Source organism: Pleurodeles waltl, chromosome 5 (genome assembly GCF_031143425.1).
Source record: "Pleurodeles waltl isolate 20211129_DDA chromosome 5, aPleWal1.hap1.20221129, whole genome shotgun sequence".
NCBI lineage: Eukaryota > Metazoa > Chordata > Amphibia > Caudata > Salamandridae > Pleurodeles > Pleurodeles waltl.
Window position 1 is genome coordinate 960014749 of NC_090444.1, and position 23510 is coordinate 960038258.

Sequence of the window (23510 nt, forward strand, 5' to 3'; positions counted from 1 at the left end):
AATCGTGAGTCTCCAGTGGGAATTAAAGGTTTTGTACAATGGGGAGGGATAGTTAATGGCCAGCTGGTCGTGGTTAATCTTATCCCAATGCTGCAAAAGGATAGCAGTAGCAAATTTGCACATGATATAGTATTGCCACACCAGAAGACATCAACAGGATCAGAAATCATCCCATTGCCAGGATTGACCATCTTGTAAATTACTGGCTAATATTAAGCCCAAAAAGTTCAAAATTAAGGGTCTGATTTAGATCTCGGCGTAGGGGTTACTCAGTCGCAATGGTGACAGATATCCTGTCTGCTGAAATTCAAATACTATTGTTTTCTCTGGTGTTTAGATTTCATCAGACGTGATATTCATCACCGTTGCGATGGATTAACCTCTTCGCTGAGATCCAAATCTGGCCCTTAGTTTGACCCTGGAAGAAATTATACCCTCCTATCTGTGACGTTTAGTTAACTGTCTCTTTTCCTAACACACTGACCACTATTAAACCATTTCACCACGGACTGACATCTATACTTGATAACCTTAAAAACATCTCCTCAAGGTTTCAATGCCACCAGGAAGCATAGTAGCTTTAGCCTCATTCACATGATCTAGTGGAAAGAAGTGTAAACACATTGGTGTTCGAAGAACACCCAAGGTTTGGTGTAGGGTAATTGGTGCCAATATAAAGCTAAAGATTGTAATTCCGAAGCATAAATAACGATTGCTATTTTAGGGAACCCTAGTCCTTTGTTGCATGTTCTCTTAAAGTGTATCCCCGGATACTCTTGCCATGGAATTGGCCTTACAACTAAGTAACTGTTTTTGGACATCAAGAATATTCTCCCTGGCATTTCAAAGGGGCAGAGTTTGTGTTGCATTCAGTAATCAGGGAGGTAGTTTATTTTAATGCTGTTAATGTGTCTCTACCGTGAGTTCTCAAGCCTACCCCACTGGTAGAACTCCTTGAGCAAATCCTTCAGTACAGGTGGGATGTTGCAAGAGTATAAAGTGTGACTCAAACTAGTGAGTAAAATTCCTAGGTAATGGGAGGAAAATGCTTCCCGGGCCAAGTGGTAAGGGAGAGTAAGCATTGAGATATTAGTGGGATCAGCCACTCCTATGCCCGTGGGCTTTGCGTAGGTCATGCGAAATCCAGAGGCAGCTTCATATTGTTCTGATTCTTCCAGCAGATGTGGAAGGGATGTGTCACATGTCAGGAAGCTCAGGACATCATCAACAAATGGGGCTTATTTGTAGTGCTCCCCATCAATCTTGATCCCTCAGACTTCATTGTGGATTCAGTTATCAATGGAGATAGTGTCATCTTGCTTAGTGCCCCCTGTGAAGGGCAGTTGGGGAGTAGAGAGCGCCCTTACCTTTTGACATGGGCCACTGGGGTGTCATAATTAGCCAATATATAGGCTCTCCTATGGGGGTCTAGTCCAGTCCTCCAGAGGATAGCTCGGAGAAACCGCTAGGCCACCAGATCATATGTTTTCTCCGCATCTAGTGAGAGAAGGAAGGTCATGGTGTTGGTCTGTTATATTATGTCAGCGACATTCACTGCCAGACTAACATTGTCTCAGGAACTACACAAAACTCTGAAGGAAAGTACTCATGTTATTAATCAGCCCCCAATAAATATTTGAAATTGCTAACCTATCATAGAACATTGTGATCCACATACTAGAGAATATACAGATAAAGTATTCTCTTGACAATCAGCAAAGTTCAGTTGTTGGTGTTGTGCTCAGTTGATGTATTTAATTCCTTTTCATATGCACAACAACAGATGGCAGTTGTTCTGATGCACATAATTCTGCCAAGGACCAGACACAAGATGAAATGCAGATGACTCAACCAACATGTGTTTTGTCCCCTCCTTGGACTTTTTCCAGACTGTTCCAGCTGAAATAGTCATGCCCCACTGTTTGACACAGTAGTCACAACGAACAAAGTTTCCAGAAGGATCAGCTGAAATTTGAGTTTGAGAGCAACATTACCATACCATCCACGCGCTGCAGCACAAAATACCCTTCTTGTTTGCATTGTCTCATGCTTGACTATTCCATATGAATCCAGATTGACAACAACAATGGCCAAGTACAGTCCAGGTGGTAAGCTAGAAAGAAGTGAAGATTTTGATTTTGAAGTTTAACAGTGCACTGGGTCTATAAGAGGTTGGGGCCATGGGGTGCACTCCAGACTTCAATAATAATGTGAATAGAGACGCTGTCATATTTGGTGTTACTGTTTAAGTGACTAAAAGCAGAGTTAAAAATAACTTGACGAGGAGCACCACCAGAAAGTTACAGTAGGCCTTATAGGATAACACTGGGAATCCATATAAACCAGTTATGGAGGGAGAAAGAAGCTGTCTCTAAGGTTCCCTCGGCTTCCTTTGTCCAAACACTAATAACCAAAAGAAGTGTACCCTAATACCATATCATTCCAGGCCCTCTAAGACCTTTCTCAATAGACACTCAACCACGTACTCTACCCTCAGTGGTGAATGTTCCTTCAGGAGGTGATTTCATAGGTAGCATCATCACCGGGTCCCCATTCACTTCAGTATCCCGTTATCCAAATGAACTGAGGGGTATCTCAGTGAGAAGGTGAGTGAAATACTGTGAGTTAAAATTAACTCATATCCAAAATTCCTATTTATGAGTGTCCTTAAAAAGGATAAGGGTAAGAATAAAAATCGGTGAGGATCAGCACTGAATCCTATAGAACTAAAATGAAGGTCGACATGTTTCATCAGGATCTATTGTTCATTAGATTACCTGCAACTTTTAAGTAAACTCCAAATGTAGTTATAATTTGTGGTTCAATTAGTGCCGCAACATTGGGAGCACAGAGCAATTGGCTCAAGGCGGCATTACAGATCTGTGGAAGATTTTGATCGCTTCTCCAAAAATAGAGGCCTTTTCCTGTGGTTGAATAGGAGAGCTCCCATTAAGATTCCCCTCTGTGCTCCTAATGTTGAGGATGTTCACTATCCACCATCTTGAATTCCCTCACTGTCTCCCTCCTTCTCATCATATCCTCATCCTCTTCTCATCTCGTCCATATTGATTCCATTGTTGCATGTAAATTCTTTCCTACAACTGCCTCTCATCCATACGCCTGGACATGTCTGTCTTGGCTCCATTCCTATATCTCATATTTTCTTCTCCCTCCCTTCCATTCTTAACCCTTGTTTTTAAACCACCTAATGTTTTCTCCCCCTCTCTGCTGCAACCATTTGTCCACTCTCCCCATTAACAGTTTCTCCCTAAAATGAATTCTTGTATTATTCCTTCCACTCCACTATTGCTTTCTCCTTTTTACTTCTTCCAAGCCCTTCAAAATGACTTCTTGGAATGCTTCAGTTCCTATACGGACCACACATACTTCTGCCTCTAGTTTGAGCATCACCGCTAATGTATCCTTTCAAATGCAGGATCAGTACCTTACTCTACCCTTACAGTTTATTCTACACAACAGACCAGCGTGGGATGTTGTTAAATTGTCAATCATTAAAAGCAGATGTTTAACCTGTGTTCTTAGGACCCCTCTGGGTCTGTGACTGTTTAGAATATTAAATTGTATTAAAATATTAGTAAAGTGTATATAAATAAAGAGACAAAATGTACAATAGAACATTTTAAAGCATTCTGTAAATGTGAAAGGAATTTGATTATTGAAAGCAAAAAATTAAGGCAGCATCATCAGAAAGATTCATGGTACCAGTGCAGGTGCCTCAACAAGTGCAATATGTACAAGGCAGAGTGGCCTCAATTTAATGTAATTAAAAAAAAAAAAAAGCTTTAACCTTCCCATTCAAGTTTAGATTTTTTTTTTTTACTTGATTGTGAATTAAATAAAATATGTAATCATTTGTATATTTGTTCGATGTATGCTAGTGTCTGTATTTTTTTTTTTTTAGGTATTGTTTTGCAGATGAAATGGTCCAAAATGCTTACACAGGGGTCCACCGGCGCTTTCAGTAATTACTCAGTGGCGGTCCCCGGGTTCAATGATAAGTTGGGGCCCACAAAAGGTTAAGAAGCACTGCATTAACGGAACTAACAATATCTGCTGTAATTGAGAGAAACACAATATTTTCAAATTACTTAATTTCTATTTTTTCTGATTTCTCTTCATGGTGTAATTAACTATCCTACGTAATATAAAAAGTCCAGTGATGGTCTGCTACACAAAGTAGGTCCAGTTTGTAGTGAAAAGATGATTGATCCACTAACAAGTTGTATTCCCCGCATCAGAAGACTGTCATATTTCTATTCACAAGACGATAGCCAACACATGTTTCATCTTAGACAAATTTTTCAAGGCTGGAAGTTAAGTTTACAAACATCAGCCGGTTTTTGATACACATTGTAAGGAAATGCCTCCTTGGCATGGTTACCCCCTGACTTTTTGCCTTTGCTGATGCTATGTTTTGAATTGAAAGTGTGCTGAGGCCTGCTAACCAGGCCCCAGCACCAGTGTTCTTTCCCTAACCTGTACTTTTGATTCCACAATTGGCACACCCTGGCATCCAGATAAGTCCCTTATAACTGGTACCTCTGGTACCAAGGGCCCTGATGCCAGGGAAGGTCTCTAAGGGCTGCAGCATGTATTATGCCACCCTAGAGACCCCTCACTCAGCACAGACACACTGCTTACCAGCTTGTGTGACCAGCCTCTCACTGCCTATGCAGTATAGGTAAGACACCCCTCTAGCAGGCCTTACAGCCCTAAGGCAGGGTGCACTATACCATAGGTGAGGGTACCAGTGCATGAGCACTGTGCCCCTACAGTGTCTAAGCAAAACCTTAGACATTGTAAGTGCAGGGTAGCCATAAGAGTATATGGTCTGGGAGTCTGTTTTACACGAACTCCACAGCACCATAATGGCTACACTGAAAACTGGGAAGTTTGGTATCAAACTTCTCAGCACAATAAATGCACCCTGATGCCAGTGTACATTTTATTGTAAAATACACCACAGAGGGCACCTTAGAGGTGCCCCCTGAAACTTAACCGACCATCTGTGTAGGCTGACTGGTTCCAGCAGCCTGCCACACTAGAGACATGTTGCTGGCCCCATGAGGAGAGTGCCTTTGTCACTCTGAGGCCAGTAACAAAGCCTGCACTGGGTGGAGATGCTAACACCTCCCCCAGGCAGGAGCTGTAACACCTGGCGGTGAGCCTCAAAGGCTCACCCCTTTGTCACAGCACCGCAGGACACTCCAGCTAGTGGAGTTGCCCGCCCCCTCCGGCCCCGGCCCCCACTTTTGGCGGCAAGGCCGGAGAAAATAATGAGAATAACAAGGAGGAGTCACTGGCCAGTCAGGACAGCCCCTAAGGTGCCCTGAGCTGAGGTGACTCTAACTTTTAGAAATCCTCCATCTTGCAGATGGAGGATTCCCCCAATAGGATTAGGGATGTGACCCCCTCCCCTTGGGAGGAGGCACAAAGAGGGTGTACTCACCCTCAGGGCTAGTAGCCATTGGCTACTAACCCCCCAGACCTAAACACGCCCTTAAATTTAGTATTTAAGGGCTCTCCCTGAACCTAGAAAGGAGATTCCTGCAACAACAAGAAGAAGGACTGCCTAGCTGAAAACCCCTGCAGAGGAAGACCAGAAGACAACTACTGCCTTGGCTCCAGAAACTCACCGGCCTGTCTCCTGCCTTCCAAAGAACTCTGCTCCAGCGACGCCTTCCAAAGGGACCAGCGACCTCTGAATCCTCTGAGGACTGCCCTGCTTCGACGACAAGAAACTCCTGAGGACAGCGGACCTGCTCCAAAAAGACTGCAACTTTATCCAAAGGAGCAGCTTTAAAGACCCCTGCAATCTCCCCGCAAGAAGCGTGAGACTTGCAACACTGCACCCGGCGACCCCGACTCGGCTGGTGGAGAACCAACACCTCAGGGAGGACCCCCGGACTACTCTACGACTGTGAGTACCAAAACCTGAGCCCCCACAGCGCCGCCTGCAGAGGGAATCCCGAGGCTTCCCCTGACCGCGACTCTCTGAAACCTAAGTCCCGACGCCTGGAAAAGACCCTGCACCCGCAGCCCCCAGGACCTGAAGGACCGGACTTTCACTGCAGAAGTGACCCCCAGGAGTCCCTCTCCCTTGCCCAAGTGGAGGTTTCCCCGAGGAAGCCCCCCCTTGCCTGCCTGCAGCGCTGAAGAGATCCCTTGATCTCTCATAGACTTCCATTGCGAACCCGACGCTTGTTCTAACACTGCACCCGGCCGCCCCCGCGCCGCTGAGGGTGACATTTCTGTGTGGGCTTGTGTCCCCCCCCGGTGCCCTACAAAACCCCCCTGGTCTGCCCTCCGAAGACGCGGGTACTTACCTGCTGGCAGACTGGAACCGGGGCACCCCCTTCTCTCCATTGAAGCCTATGCGTTTTGGGCACCACTTTGAACTCTGCACCTGACCGGCCCTGAGCTGCTGGTGTGGTAACTTTGGGGTTGGTCTGAACCCCCAACGGTGGGCTACCTTGGACCAAGAACTGAACCCTGTAAGTGTCGTACTTACCTGGTAAAACTAACAAAAACTTACCTCCCCCAGGAACTGTGAAAATTGCACTAAGTGTCCACTTTTAAAATAGCTATTTGTGAATAACTTGAAAAGTATACATGCAATTGAAATGATTCAAAGTTCCTAATGTACTTACCTGCAATACCTTTCAAACAAGATATTACATGTTAAATTTGAACCTGTGGTTCTTAAAATAAACTAAGAAAATATATTTTTCTATAACAAAACCTATTGGCTGGATTTGTCTCTGAGTGTGTGTGTACCTCATTTATTGTCTATGTGTATGTACAACAAATGCTTAACACTACTCCTTGGATAAGCCTACTGCTCGACCACACTACCACAAAATAGAGCATTAGTATTATCTCTTTTTACCACTATTTTACCTCTAAGGGGAACCCTTGGACTCTGTGCATGCTATTCCTTACTTTGAAATAGCACATACAGAGCCAACTTCCTACACACATTATATGAGAAAAACCCAATATTAAATCATAAACAGTTAATCATGAAGTTCATGTGCGATCCTCCTACCAAGAAGAAAATGAACATAATTGGTTGGAAGTTGTAAAACAGGCCACAATTGTGATGGAACTGAGCAAAACAAGGAGTGCACCAACATGGAAACCGAGCGACAAAGTCTAAACTTGAATGTAGAAACGCAACAGAAGTGTCCCAACTATTAGGAGACCAAATCAGCAAGAAGGGCAACAGATTGTAAAAAAAATAAAAATCAAAGAAAAAATATTTATTAATTAGGCTCTCCACACAAGGGCCCCATGCTGGAAAGAACAAACAGTTGTGTATAAACATCAAAAATTGGTAAGTACAAGAATCAGATAAAATGCATTGTACCTGAAGTGTGTTTATAACAAAAAAACACAAACTTGTTATCCTGAAGTATTTTGAAGCCAAAGTACTACGAGGATCCACCAAATGCATATAGGAACCTCTGTAAGGTAAAACTTGAGTAGTAAACATGAATAGGTAAAACAGTTGAGAAATCGTCGAACTCGAATTAACAAAAAACAACAAAAATACCAGTAAAAGGCTGTGTACCTGAAGAACAGTTCATATGTATTGCTGGTTGAAGTGAAACCAGTGCCTTGATAAACATGTCAATCAATCAGGTGTGGTGAGATTCGTTCGTGGCGGGGGAGGACGAGGCGTGCGGCTGTGTTCTGGATTCTCTGGAGTTTGAGTGTGGTGCCGGCGTAGAGGGTGTTACCGTAGTCTAGTCTGCTGCTGATGAGTGCATGGGTGACTGAAAAAGTCCTTCAAATGTCTTCCCCTAGAGACCAGGAAGACAGAGTGTGGAAGCAGGAGGAGGTTAGTGCATTGATTTGCTGTGTCATGGAGAGGCAGGGGTCCAGGATGATGCCGAGGTTGCGTGCGTGGTTTGCGGGGGTGGGTGCGGGGCCTAGGGCGGTGGGCCACCAGGAGTCGTCCCATATGGTTTTGTTGGGGCCGAAGATGATGATCCCGGTTTTGTTGGAGTTAAGCTTGAGGTGGTTAGTTGTCATCCAGTTGGCGGTGTCGAGGAGAGCAGCGTGTAGGTTGGTTTTGGCGGTGGTGGGGTTGCGGGTGAGGGAGAGGATGATTTGGGTGTCGCCTGCGTAGGAGGGATAGTGATTCCGTGTGGTCAGAGGATGTTGGCTAGGGGGATCATGTAAATGTTGAAGAGTGTGGGGCTGAGGGAGGACCCTTGGGGGAATACGCAGATGATTTTGGTAGCGGTGGAGTGTAAAGGTGGAAGGCGGACTCTTTGGGTCCGGTCGGTGAGGAAGGAGGTGAGCCAGTCTAAGGCTTTGTGGCGAATTCCTGTGTTTTGGAGGCGTGTGCGGAGTGTGTGGTGGCAGACAGTGTCAAAGGCTGCGGAGAGGTCTAGGAGGATGAGTGCGACGGTCTCGCCTCTCAGGACTTTGGTCCTGATGTCGTCAGTGCATGCAATGAGGGTGGTTTCCGTGCTGTGGTTCTTGCAGAACCCGGATTGTGAGGGGTCAAGAGTGTTGTTTTCTTCAAGAAAGTGCGATAGGCGGACGTTGACTAGTTTCTCAGCAACCTTGGCGGGGAAAGGGAGGAAGGAGATGGGGCGATAGTTGGAGAGGACCTCCGGGTCGGCTTTGTTTTTTTTTTAGGAGAGCGTTGATTTCTGCGTGCTTCCAGTGGTCTGGGTAAGGGGCGGAGTCGAAAGAGGAGTTGATTATGTCGCGGAGTATAAGGGCGATGGTTGGGCAGGCTTTGTTGTAGATGCGATGAGGACAGGGGTCGGAGGGGGATCTGGAGTGGATGGAGTTCATGGGTTTTTCGGTTTCTTCGTGTGTGGTGGGGGCCCAGGTGGTGAATGTGGTGGTCATGAGTGGGGGTTGAGTTGGATGAGTGAGGGGTATGTGTGGTGGGTGTGTGCGGTGGGTTTGTGTGGTATGAAGCTGTTGTGGATGTCCAGGATTTTGTGGTGGAAGTGGTTGGAGAGGGCGTCACATAGGGGCTGTGTGTGTGTGGGGTCTATGTTGCTGGCTTTGGGTTTCGCTAGCTCTTTAATGATGGTGAAGAGTTCTTTGCTGTTTTGGGAGTTGTTGTCAAGGCGTGTCTTGTAGTGATCTCTTTTGGTGGTGCGTATGAGTTGGTGATGGGTGCTAATTATAGTTTTGAGGGTGGAGAAGTTGGTTGTAGAGGGTTTTTGTCGCCATATTTTCTCTGCGTGGCGGCATTTGCGCTTGGAGTCTTGGAATTCAGGGGTGAACCATGGGGCGTTCTTGATGTTGCGGGTGGCGATGTGTTTTCTGAGGGGGGCTAGTGTGTGTGCGCGCAGGTAGTGATCCATTTAGAGAGGTTGTGTGCTCCTGCATTGGGGTCGTTGGTGTGGGGGGGGAGTGGATGTCACTGTGCTAGAAAGGAAAGCATAGAAATAATCTGGTATCTGGTGCAGAACGAGAACAAAAGTAAAAAATTAAAAGCATTTACAATGCAAGGGGTCTCGCATTTGCTCGACTTAGAGCTATTAGCGTTGTAAAGTCCTCACCAGACTTTTTTTGCCACATAAATTGAAAATGAAAATTAGTACAGTTTTACATAAGAGTCGATTTCAAGTGCCACGCCATAAGCGTGAAGGACCACACACAAGGAAACAGAAGTTCGCTCGCGGTCAAATGTATCGGCTGTTATGCAGTTATCCATGTAACAGGGTCGATGTCATGCAAAGTGCTCAACTACTGCCCAGCGAGATTGTGATGCATAGGAAATAAAAAGAAAAAGTAGTCCAGAAGCAATGCGGAAAACATGGAGTCTTGTATATTTTCAGTAGTTGCCCACTCCGCTCGAGGAGGGCTGAACACCAGAAAAGGCATGACATGTGCATGCCTTTCACAAATGAAAGCAATCGATTTTTAAAAGGCAAGCCCACGAACCAACGAAACTGATGGGCATGCGGTGGGTGTGGTTAAAAGCCCACAGAGAGATTACAGCAGGCTAGAGAACTTGCGCGCTTGACCCTAATCATACGTCGAATGCTATGAATGCGATTAAAACTAAACCAATACTCGCCATGAAAGTCAAGGGTGGCGTACCAGTGTAAGGAAATTGAAACCACAGCTCCATGTCTGAACGCTGAAATAGTGAGTTGAACATTGAAGTAAAAAGAGGACTAAAAAGGACCCTGGGTGGACAGGAAAGTGAACTCCTGCATAGGCACCATGTTTAAGTATGTCCCTGAGTACTGGGCTATTGAAGTGAAAAATCTGAGAGTAAACCGGGACTAACCCTGTCCTCAAGCCGTAATGCATAAACATTAGTGCCAATCAAACGTGTATTGAAAAGATCAATCTGGAAGAATTGTGGGTATAGCAGGGAGCCTTGTTAATTTTAAATGTAAGCAGCTACAGTGTTCAAGAGCCGTTTAAGTTTGAGGCTACAGGCAGCTTGTGAGGGCAGAGATATCAAAAGTGGCAGCCTAAGGGGGACAAACAATCAGAAAAAAATATTCCTCATACAATTGAAAAGGAAACAAAGAAGTTTAAACCATTATTCAATATATTGAACAAGCTTATTAAATCATAATAAGACATATTTGCTAACAAATAGAAAATGAACAGGTAAATCCTACAATATTATTGCCAAACATGATATTAGAGAAGGAAAAGGGAAGTATTATATGTGTCCAATACACAATTCAGTGTAACGAAGGTCCAGTAAATTGAGGAAATCCGGTTATTTTATCCTGGAAATGCATGTATGTAACCTGGAATAATCAATTATTCAAAAACACATACATCTCGTGGTCCATATTGAGTCCAAGATCCACCGCCCTCAGTTTGGTGATCCAGATTGTTTCCAGTTTTCTTAATATTTTGAGTGTTGCCTCCTCTAGGATGTTCCCGGGCCATCCCTACAGCATGGAACTTAATTTTCATAAATTCTGACCTCTTATGTTCATTATTGAAATGATTGGACTGTGTGTAATTACTATTGAGATTTCTGATAGCTTGAATGTGCTCTTAGATTTGTTCTGTAAGTGGCCTGATGGTCCTACCCACATATATAAGTTGGCATGCTCAAATAATACAGTAAACAACAAATTTTGAATTGCAGTAAATAAAACCATCAACAGTATATATGACATTTGTATTATATTCAAAACATTTGGCTTTATCAAGAGCAAAAGAGCATATATTACAACACATTTATTTATTTATTAAAAAATAAATAAAAAGTCAGTTGGCTTAGTTGTTAACCACCCAATTCAATGGCCCTCTTTGTGGGGCCCAGAAAACTATGGCAAAGTATGTTACGTAAAGTTTTACCCTTGCTATATATACTCATAGGTTTGCAGGAGATAAGATTTTTGAGGGTGGGGTCTGTACTTAAAACATGCCAGTGTCTGTGGACAATCCTGTGAAGTAAATGGCTAAATCTATGAAGAGAGGTAATGAGAGCCACTGTGCTACTTTTCTTGTAGGACTTGGGTTTACCACTTGATTTTAAAAGTGATACCTAGCCTTTGTGATGATAGAAGTCGAATACCCCTAGCTAGAAATCTGTTCTCCAGTGACACGTTCAGAACAAAATGTAGAATCATCACTACAGTTAACATTTCAACCTAATAATTTCACCAAAAGGTATAGATTGTATTTTTGATTTGGGATGTCAACTAATGGCATGAAGGATAGAATTACACACAGTTGGTTTTCTGTAGAGTGTCAAAAGAATTTTAGAGTCGTTCAAATAGAGTGAAAGGTCTAAATAAGCAATCTGTGTTTGACTGTGTTGGTGTGTGGCAAAATTGTGGATATTGGCTTAGAGGAAAGAGATGAAATTCATTAATAGTTCTACACTGCCTGTCCAAATCATTAAAATGTCATCAATATATTTTCCACAATAAACCCCAAAGCTAATGCATTTATATCAAATATACACTTTCTCCAGCCACCCCATAAACAAATTGGCAAAGGATGGGGAAAATAGTGAGCCCGTCGCCACTCCTTGGCACTGTCAATACAAGGAGCCATTATGCGCAAACAATTGTTGTTCATTACCAAAGAAAGACACCATCTCAATTAACATCTGTGTATGTTCAAAAAGGGTGGCGTCTCTCAGTGAAGGAAAATGTTGTAGAGCTTGTATGCATTGTGTTTTGGGAATAGATGTATATAGAGAATATATGTCCAGAGTGACCAACCAACATTCTTCAGTCTAAACAAAGTCCATAAGTTGAGGGGGCACCTACGTTTTTGGTCCTGGGCTCAGCAGCCATACAGGGAAACCTATCAAACCAGACAGTTCTGAAAACTAGACACCCAAGGGAGTCCAGGGAGGTGTGAAAATAATTTCTCCTCCGATTGGAGCTGGAAGCTGAGCTTCGAGCGCAGAGGGGCAGGCCACTGAGATTGATGTCATCAGACGCCTTGGGGTGGTGGAACTGGAAGCGATTCCCCTTCCCTCCCTGCACTGGGGGGGCAGCGAGGCTCCTGGAGGGGAGCGCCAGCTAACTTAACGGTTACGTCCTTGGTGCCTCAGCCCAATTTGTGGATGTCTGAGTCTCTGCATTTGGGCAAAAACTGCCTTCTAGATCGATCGCTGGTCTGGAGCCCCTGCCGAGGGGAGTCTTCGAATGCCAAGGGACAGCTGTCTGGGACGTTCAATAGCAGCTGCGAAAAACGCATCTCCTGTGCAGGGGCCCCATGGTCCGCTGTCTCAAGTTGCTTTGCCTCAGCCACAGTATCACCTCCTGTCACACCTCTCACGTAGAGGCCCCATGTTCGGCTCCATTTGAGAATGATCCTGTGAAAGAATGCAAGGAGCCGGAGTGGTTGAATCTAATATTTAATTTGCTGCAGCAGGTACAAAATACCAATGTGTCCAAAGCAGGCACACAGGTAAAGTGAACACAAGATATATTTCTGCGCAGCTTTTATACCTGATCGAACAAAGAAGCTCGGGTTTCTCAAACCGGTTACAACTGGTAAGAGCAAGAACTTGGAAGTTGAAGGATTCTTCTAATAAACACATTCCACAGGTGGGACTGCAGGTCAAAGGTTATCTCTTGACACACATTTCTCAAACCAAATTCCAGGAAATCATGCAGACATGACCTTGAAATGGGTTGGTCTGAGCACGCTCATAGAAATTTACCAGCACTGCATTCCTAATCAAAGTGGAAGAGGTTTCCAAAATGGAAACACTAATGTCAAACTACTTGCAGTATAATAAATAGCATTTTGGTCATATTTTCACAATTCTAATTATTTGGGCAGACAGTGTAGGACTCCTACCTAATTCATTTTATCTGTTTCCTTAGTGCCAGTCCCCACAATATTTCTTTCACACGCCAATACAGTCAAACACAGATTGCTTATCTAGACCTTTTACTCTATGTGAAGGACTTAAAAATTCTTTCTTCACTGTATAGAAAACCAAATGCTGGTCATTCTATCCTTCATGCCACTAGTTCACATCCCAAATCACAAATACAATCTATACCTTTTGGTGAAATGATTAGGTTGAAATGTAACTGTAGTGATGATTCTACATTTCATTCTGAACTTGTCACTTGAGAATAGATTTCTAGCTGAGGCGTGTTCAACTTCTGTTATCACAAAGGCTAGGAATGGTATTTTGTGAATCGAGAGGTAAAGTTTACTAACACGTAAACCCAAGTTACACAAGAAAAGTAGTACAGTGGCTCTCATTACCCCTCTTCATAGATCTAGGCATTTACTTCACAGGATTCTCCACAGACATTGGGATGTTTTAAGTACAGACCTCTCCCACAAAAATCTTATCTCCTGCAAACATATGAATACCTATAGCAGGAGTAAAACTTTATGCAACATACTTTGCCCTAGTTTTCTGGCCCCACAAAGAGGGCCATTGACCCAGGGTGATTAACATCTAAGCCAAGGGGCTTCTATAAATGTGGATGTTGTAATCTATGTTCTTTTGCTCTTGATGAAACCAAATGTTTTAAATATAATACAAATATCACATATACTGTTGATGGTTTTATTAACAGTAATTAAAAATTTGTTGCATACTGTATTTGTTTTCTGTATGTGGGTAGTACAATCAGTCCACTTAAAAAAAAAAATGAATCAAAGAGCATATATGAGCTTGCAGAAATCACAATAGCATTTCTCACTGTCCAATCATTTTAATAAGGAACATAAGATGTAAGAACTTGAGAAAATCAGGTTAAATGCAGTGGGGATGGCCCGAGAACATCTTAGAGGAGGTGACAAAATAAAAAAACTAAGACAAATGGAATCAACCTGGACCACCAAACTGAGGGCAGTGGATCTTGGACTCAATATGTACTGTGAGACGTATGAGTTTTTGAATGATTATTACAGGTTACTTACATGTATTTCCAGGATACAGTAACAGGATTTGCTCTGTTTACTGGACCTTCATTAGACTGAATTATGTATTGGATACATATAAACTCCCCTTTTCCTTCTCTACTATCTGATTATTTCTCCCCATATGTTACCACTTTTGGTATTTCACTGCATGGATGGCCTTTTCTTTCTTTTCACTCTCTTCCTCTCCTCTCTCTGCCCTCACAGGCTCCCTGTAGCCTCAAATGTTTCCAGCTCCTGAACATTGTAGCTGCTTACATTTATAATTACCAAGGCTCTATGCTGTACTGGTGATTCTTCCAGATTGATCTTTTCATTACACATGTTTGTTTGGCACTATTGTTTATGCATTTTGGCCTAAGGACGGTATTAGTCCCTTTTACTCCCCCATTTTTCACTTCAGTACTCCGGGATATACTTCAACATGGCATCTATGCAGGCGCTCCCTTTCCTCTCCACCAAGGGGCCTTTTTTGTCCTTTTTACTTCCATGTTCGCTTCGCTATTTCAGCGTTCTGACATGGCGCGTGGTTTCAATTTCCTTAGATTGGTACACGACCCTCAGCTCTTGGCTTGAAGTCCTAGGGACATTTTATCTAATTCATAACATTGGACATATGTTTTTACTTTTGTTTCCATTCTGCACCAGATTATTTCTATGCTTTCATTTCTAGCATAAGAACATGCTTATCATGACCAGCAATACATATGAACCTGTTCTTCAGGAACGCAGCTTTTTACTGATATTTTCGTTGTTCTTTTTGTTTAACACAAGTTGTATGATTTATCCCCCGTATTACCTATTCATGTTTACTACTCATTTTTTTAAGTTTCAGAGGTTCCTATATACATTAGGTGGACCCTCGTAGTACTTTGGCTCAAAAAAACTTTACGGTAACAATTACTTCAAAATACTTAGATACAATTTATCTACTAAAGGTACATTACATCTTATCTGGATTCTTGTACTTGCTGACTTTTGATGTTTATACTCGCCGCCAGTTCCTTCCATCACGGGGCCCTTTATGTGGAGAGCCTAATTAATATTTCTTCTTTGACTTTTTTCACATTTTGTTGTCCTTGCAGATTTGGTCTCCTACGACTTGGGGCACTCTTGTTGCGTTTGTACTAAAGTTTAGGCTTTGTCCCTCGGTTTCCATGTTAGTGCACTCCTTCTCTTGCTCACGTCTATCACAATTGTGGCCTGTTTTTCAACTTTCAACCAACTATGTTTGACGTTTTCTTTTTGTTATGAGGGTCGCACATGAACTTCACAATTAGCAGATGATGAATTAATGTTGGGTTGTTCTCATATAATTTGTGTATCAAAAACTGACTGTTGGTTTGTGACCTTTTAACTTCCAGCCTTGAAAAAGTTGTCTTAGACAAAACTCGTGTTGGCTGTCTTCTTGTGACTGGAAATATTATAATGACTGTCTTGTGATGTTGTAAATACAACATGTTATTGGATCAGTCATCTTTATTATCTTTTCACTTATAAATCTGACCTGCTTTTTGTAGCAGACCATCATTGGACTCTTGCAGTGCTCTGATTGTATTTATATATCTTTGATATGTGAGATTTAGTTCTTACTTGTGTTGTTCACTATCCGGTAGCATAGTGTCTTTAATCCATGGAGCACACTACACACTTGCTTTGGTTTGCTTTTATATATCCTACATAGGGAAGTGCAGTGATAGTTTTGACACCACTGCTACCTCTCTTTCTTGTCTAGTATAAAACATCATCCTACTTTTAGAAAAAAGTCTTTCTTGTGTGAGGCAGCAAGTATATTACGATGTTTGAGATATCTTTGGTGATTAACTTATTAACAGGAACACACTGAGCTGTCTGCCAAGGTGCATTCCTAAGAAAGCATCATCCAGCCAGCGCAAGACGCTGAATATAACATTTCCTAGCTATCTTAATGGAAAGCTTCAATTCTATTAGGGACACGGATGCGAAGATTAGGCTGTCTCTGCTTTATTTTTAGCCAGCAGCCTTTCAACAATATAAGAAAAAACAACTTCAACAATAAAACTGCAGGTCCCATGAGTCTTCACTCAGGTCAACTAGTTTTGTGTCAGCATGCCCCTCAAGAGCCTCTCCTGACGACCTCTTCTTCGCCTTTCTTCCTGCGACCTCAGCTGAACTTCATTATTTATTCCAGTTTACCAGATTCCGTTCCTGTAATTAAAAAAATCAATATTTCCCTTCTTATGTTTACCATGATCACATTTTCAATATTCCAACAGTAATGTGATAGTATATCAACAACTAAATCACCTTTCTAATGTCCTTACGTTTCTATTATTCATGAAGATATACCAACGTGCAATTTCTAGAACAACCAACAACGTCAAATTACTTTCACACAACTCTAAACATTTTGTTCCTCATTTGGGTTGGTCTAACGTTTGGGGGTGGAACTAATCCTCTCCTCAGTGTCCTTAATAGAATTGAAATTTTCCGTTACGTTAGCTAGGACATTTTTCATTCTGTGTTAGGATCAAGGAGAGGATTAGGTTGCTTTAAAGCTTGTCCACTTCCAAAGCTGCCAGATTTTGTACCGGCTTAAAATAGTTTTTTTTAAAGGTAGACTCTAATGACCAGTCCTCTAGGCAGGCTCCTAAGGTGAAGGCTTTTGGGGCCTTATGGCTTTCGGCTCACCGAAAGAGCTCCTAAAATGAATCTATCTATTCCAGCTTCCTGTAATACCCATCTGGCCCATCTTGCGATAGTAGGTAAAGACACCGCTCTGTGTGGTTTAGGCAGAGCTATCAGGAATTGACATTCCCTGTAGGGACGGACTTCCTCCGTAATGGATTTATCCATCTCAGTTCTTCTTTGGTTTCTTCCGACAGGGGCACCAATTGTGAATATGAGGCCCTTCCTCCGGTGCGATATCTTTAGTCTCTGTTGGGTACGAAAGTGGAGAGGGCCCAGGAAGATGGCCTGTATCAAGGGTGAGAGAAGCCTAACAATCTGAGCGATCTGTCTTAGTGATGTCTGAGATCTCGCCAGAGTCTTTCTTTAACTCATACTTGATTTTGGACAGTTTACACAAGGGCAGACTGCGGGTGGCCTGGACCGAATCCACCACAAACCCCAGGAAGTGTATGGAGTGATTTGGGCGAAGAGTTGATTTGGATTTGTTGATCACAAATCCGCTGGATTCCAGTAGGTCACTGTTGCAAGTAGTCCACCAGTCTAATGGGGAAATGGTCTAGCAGAAGGATATCGTGAAGAGAAGCAAGCATCCTGACCCCTCTATCGGAGGTGTTACACCACCAGCTTCAAGATCCTGGTGAAGCACCATGGAGCGGAGGATAACCTGAAAGGAAGGGAGGTGAATTTGAAGATTTGGCTCCTCCATTCGAATTGGACAAAGAGAGCGAGAGAAAGAAAGAAATGGAATCGTGAAATAGGCATCCTTTCGATCTAGCCACACTATCCAATAGTTCACTGGTTGGAAGTCTCTGAGGAGGTGAATCCCTTCTATTTTGAAGTGGTGAAAAAACAAGCCGCTCTTTGAAATCTTTTAGGTTTATTACCAAATGTTGTCCCCCGTTTCTTTTCTCTACCAGAAAGAGGTTGCTGAGAAACCCAAAGAGGTGTGCGCAGGACTGGACAATTGCCCCTTTCTTCAGAAGTCAGGTTATTTCTGTATCCACCAAAGAAGCCTGGAGGGGATAAAAATGTAGAGGGCGCTAAGTTGTGACATCTAAACCGGGGAACCATAAAATTCTATGTGGAACCCTTGGACTGTAAAAACCAAGCATCCTCCCTCAGTTGCTCCCAGTTGTGGAGAAACACTGCCAAACCTGCCCCTCAATCTGAGTCCCGCCAGGACATGAATGCTCACCCTGGGTAGAGTTGTTGGAGGCTCCATTCTTGATGCCTCACCTGGTAGCTCGCTAGCGTGGGTCCCCCCGGGTGGGGCAAAAGGTGCCAAAATGGGCAGGATCCTGTCATTGTCCTCGACGAGGTCCTTGACTGGAGGCTTGGAAGGTGCTTCTGCAAATAGAGCGCCTCCTACCACGGCCGGCCAAGGCAAAAACATGACGAGTGAAAACCCGCTTCATGGACATCTGGGCCTTGTCTAGGGAAGTGAAGGTGTTAACAAACTTCCATCGCTCCAGGATGAATGGTTCCCCAAACACACCACCTTGGGCCACAGGGCCGGCCTTCGAGTACGCCAGATCCTCTAGCTAGGGGTCGATCTTGATCAGTAGGGAGCATCTCCTTTCCATGGAAATGGCACAGTTCGTATTCCCTAAGATAATTGCCCACTGGGCGCTGCCGAACAAAGCCTTGGGGGGGAAATAAGGGATCTGGAGGCCTTTGCATCCTCCACCATGTCCAAAATTTTTGAAGTGGCCCTGTGACATCCAATAATTTGTCCTGGCAGGAACACTAGGATCGGCCAATCCCTTTTTTTTGGGATCCTGTGTAACTTTTGCTCAGGAGGTAGCCATTTTGGGGTCGATGTCTGGGGTGACTACAGCCTTACCCTCCAAGGCGGGGACATTCCGCCCTTATGCAATTCCGGTCTTCTTTGTCTAGGGCTTTCTGAAGTCTCCCTGCCACGTAGGCCGCGACTTTTGGGGTTGGCGACCAGTAGGCAAAGCAGATATGTAGGAGTTCATCCGGATCTGGCATGTCAGCGGGTGGAACGGACAAGTCTTTCTCGGCTTTTTGGTCTTCCCCAGCGGTGAAAGTATTACCCGAAGGAAGCCAGGGTCTGGAAAGTTCCCCATCTGTAGCTGAGTGGGAGTCCGAACCATCTCCCAACTGGAAAAGGTCCTTTGAGGTTGAAGGAAGGGGAGAGGGAGATCTTCGGGAGGGGTGAGACTCCATAAAGGCACTTTTGAGCCATGACTGATGATACCCGGGGCTGCCCTGGAGGTTTTGGGACCAGAGGCCCAGAGGTTGTCTTCCCTCCCCAAGAGGGGTTGTAGGCATCTATGCTGTACATTGAGTTTCCTCTCCAAGGGCGCCACAACTTGCAAGACTGCTTTTTTTATATTATGGACATTTGCATAATATGCAGAACTCACTGTCTATTGTGAGGTATGTAACTTCCTCCTCCTCTAGATACGCATGGGAGTCGCCACCCAGATATTCAGCAGGGTCCTGCATAGTAATGGTGGCAAAATGCAGTCAAGAGGCAGTAGATTATGCCTAAGGCACCCAATCAATCATCAAGGCCTGTGGGACACTAGTTCCCCATTGATTACTAAGGGGTTAATGTCATTTGCCTGGCTCATGTCACTTCATTTATTACTTTATACGTCCTACTTGTTAATTCACATGGGTGTTCATTCTCCAGACGGGCCCAAAGAAAACAAATCTGACAGCCCCCAATCTGCTCTTAAGCATCTGGCGTCTCTTTCACTCCGAAACTGATGAGGGAAACAGATGCTGGACACGTGGCGCGGTAAAGCGCGTCCCTCTGCGGCGCTGTCAGGGCCCGCATCGAATTAGCGGCCTCTAAGGAGCGTCGAGCATTCCCGCGGCCGCGCTGTTAAAGGAAAACACTTGCAAATACAGAATACTTGGGGTTTAACAATCAACATTCACAGTGCATAGAGCACTTACCTGATGGCTGCTGGAGCAGCGAAGAAAGAGGAAGAATAAGTAGTCACAAGAGGCTCCTGAGGGACATGCTGACACCGGATTGGTTGACCTGGGTGAAGACTCATGGCACTTGCATTTTTATTGTTAAAATCTTTTTTTCTTATAATTTTTGAAAGGCTGCTGGTTAAAAATAAAGTGGAGAGACACAGCCTAATCCTCATCTTCGGTCCTGACATAGAATCACCAGCTCTTAACCAACCGATCGACCTTTGTACAGACTCTTCATCCTCACTATGAAACTGTCTGCTTTTAGCTTCCATTAACTCTGCAGCATATGTGCCATCTTCTGCTTAACGTCCCAGCAGTATGGATTTTGGAATTTGTGACATTCTTTAAAACTAGAAGAGCCAGCCTTAAAGCCCCTTGATGCCACTTATTGACTGATTAAAGCGGTTATGTAGCACAGAGCTCTCAAGATTTCAGATTCCATATGTGTTATAGATGGGGTAATCATTCATCCTATTATAAATTCAGGACTGAAAGTATAAGAACACATAGAAAAAAAATGATCTCTTGGTGTGCGACAGTGTAGAGAGTCTAGGGTTCTTAAAAACTTTGCAGAACTCCCCTACCTGAGAAAACCGTTCAAATTGGAATCACACTCCATGCTACATACACACAGTCCTTTTTGGCACATAGACAGCCCACTTCACAGTGTGATTAGTCGCTCCAGCCAGGTTTTTTCTTTGAATTCTGGGACTTGTAGTCTTGTTCATTTCATTATGAACCAGGACTACAAGTTCCAGAATTCAAAGGCAAAGCAACTGGACTGGAAAAGCAGATCACGTATAGAATCGGAAGACTTTGCAGCTATGCAAATCTTTTACATAGGTGTACATTTACAGATATATATTTTTTTAAATCCTAGTCAATTACAATGTATGTATTTACTTTGCATGTGTTGTAAATGAAAATGTGATATAAAACAAGCATTCGCCAAGCCAGTAGGCTTCACCTATGTGGCATCTGTTGGCTTTGTTAATGCAGCAGCTGTTCTTTACTTATACATTTAAGGCTTGTTTTGGGTTGCCAGTTTGGTAGATCTCATATTGGATCAATTGGTTCAGAGTCCATTCCTGTATTGATCTTTGTTTGCATTCTGTTACGTGTAATGTTTGCCAGTGTCATTGTAAAGGGAGGTCTACAAGATGCTAAGGGAGATTGAGCTAGACAGTACCCTTTTAAAAAATAAATAAATTATATTTTAAACAATTACATGGAGATTATGGTCAGAAACAAATACTCCAAAAGAATGAAGAAAAAGCTTTAAACTGTTTTTGTTTCAGGTTGAATTATGCAAGACCAAGTGGCTCAGGTGAAGAGCAGTTTGCTGCTGTTCCCAGAAGTGACTTTGGAGGCTCTTGGGGAGGATGAGATCACACTAGACTCTGTTCTTCGTGGGAAATTTGCTCCAGGTAAAGAAGTTACTTTTGATTCTAACAACATACATGAATGTTAACATGCTTGGAGAGCCAGTATATGATATACAGTCCTTTCTTGGTTTCAGGAAATAAGGTGTAGCCAGAGATTAGCCTTAGAACCAGTACAGCACAAGAAAAGCATTACATATGATTTATGAAAAAAAAAATCATTTTTTAGGACCTTTCTAAGTTTTGGACACATAGGGATTGAGCATGGGTAATCATGGTGGGCTCTGAACAGAGAGATATTAAAGCTTGATCTGCACCTGTGGATGGTTAAGTAGTCTACATCAGCTGGATATTTGTCTTATAGGCCTCTCATTTTCACTCCTTACACCATCTCTGATCATAGACTACCTCTAATTGTCCTTGTGCCACTTGTCCAAGGGTTAGCTCTTCCCTTCTGCTTGTTGGCCCATAGACCAGCTCAGCATGCCACATGGTTTACTTGCCAAACAAGTTCCCCTTCTTTGGTCTCCCTCTGCTGCTTCATGTCATCTGGCTTGAAGTTCCCTCTTCTGACCCATGGTGTGTGTAAGTGTTTTTTTTGTCCATCAAGTTGCTGGGCATCCCATTGGCTTGTCTTTGTCTGCCTGTTGTGTCTTGCAGCCTGTGTCCCCCTTTAAGTACTAGGACCTTGCCACCCCCTTCCCCTGACCACTTTCTACTTTTTTGGGTCTCGAGTCTTTCTTTGTCCTTCCACTTTCAGGGCCCTACCACACCACCTTCTTCTTTGCAAAGCAAGTCTCCTTACTTCTGGGCTTTGCCTTCCCCGGTCTTTCCTTCTGAGTTCCACCTGCAACCCTTATTTTGCTTCTGGGCCCTGGCCCTCTCCTTTTCCCACTAGGTCCAGTCCCTTTTTAGGCTTCGCATAGACAGCGCATGCACTGTCTGTGCCGGACATTTCGTTTACGTACTGTGGACTTGCAGCCCGCCTGAGGCATACCATTGGTGAGTTTCAGCATTGCTCTCATTTGCTTCACCCCCGTTAGTCATGTCATCTGTGCGTCATGTCCTCTTCTTGTTTGGCCCTCCCCTGGAGTTTAAACCGAGTACATGTGTCCTTCCACTGCTCCCATTTTATTTGGAACTATTTTTTTCTGTTCAAGCATTCCAAGTGTTTGTGTGTTCAGTCTTTCTCACCTATCCCCATCTATTTTGCTTCATTTCCCTCCCACACCCTCTGCCCAACAATGTTAGCAAATCAGCTCATCTATGGCATCCGATAGGTCTGTCATTGTGGCACAGAATATACTTATCCTTGTACTGTAAAGTATGATTGGGATTCTGTCGGCCTTCCAAATTAAGAACACTACAACATTATTTCTTGCCCCAAATTTCTTTTAGTAAAACATTGATTCTGCTGCTTTCTTTTCTACTTTGTCCAAAATACAGTGCTCACTAGTAAGGTGCCTCAGAGAAACATTGACATATAACCCATGATTAAGGACCCCGTACAACTTGAACTGAGGCTCTGACATAGGCATTTGCCACCAAAACACTCTGAAGGGGTGAGAGGAATTTTTTCCTGTCCGACCTCCCTATACTATATATATTCTCACAAAAAGGACAAGAAAAATATCTGGTATGGAGACCAGACTAGTTCAACATCTATGTGTAGAAAAAACGGCCCTCACCCAAAATTTGTGGCATGCTTCATCATAGGGCCCTGCTAACACTCCGAGGAACGTATCCCCTTCGGAGTGGAGCAGTAAGGGTGGGGAGACATAAAAGCACATCAGACAAGACCAACAATAATGGCACAGGGAACAGAGACGAACAACAGAAAACCTAAAACTGACTCAGGCTAATCACTTGTTCTATTATATTCTAGTGTAGCCTAGACCGGATTAAAATATGCCAGCGGTGGTGTATTCAGGGATTAATTACCTGTACACCCCAATATCTGAGGAGGGTCAAAATGTTTAGGCCATTTCAAATTGCCAACTAGGGTCATACAGCCCTCGTCAGGACCTTTGTCCTGCCCCCGTATTTGTAAGTATCCCTACCTGTCATTCAATCAGGAGGTTCACTTATTCGTGCTTTTGAGAAAATTCTCGT

The 23510-nt window shown here is 43.6% G+C and overlaps 1 protein-coding gene across 2 annotated transcripts in view; it reads left to right on the plus strand.

The window, feature by feature from the left end:
* The window catches only part of AHCTF1 (AT-hook containing transcription factor 1), a 1009458-nt gene that overhangs the window by 45966 nt on the left and 939982 nt on the right, over window positions 1–23510 (plus strand). Inside the window, exons 2-3 of one of the 2 annotated variants that reach the window (XM_069235081.1) lie at window positions 3923–4036; window positions 21315–21443. In XM_069235081.1, the coding sequence (XP_069091182.1) occupies window positions 21323–21443 (121 nt within the window). In that variant the 5' untranslated portion in view covers window positions 3923–4036; window positions 21315–21322. The remainder of the gene's footprint in view (window positions 1–3922; window positions 4037–21314; window positions 21444–23510) is intronic. The other variant, XM_069235080.1, reaches the window with a different exon arrangement.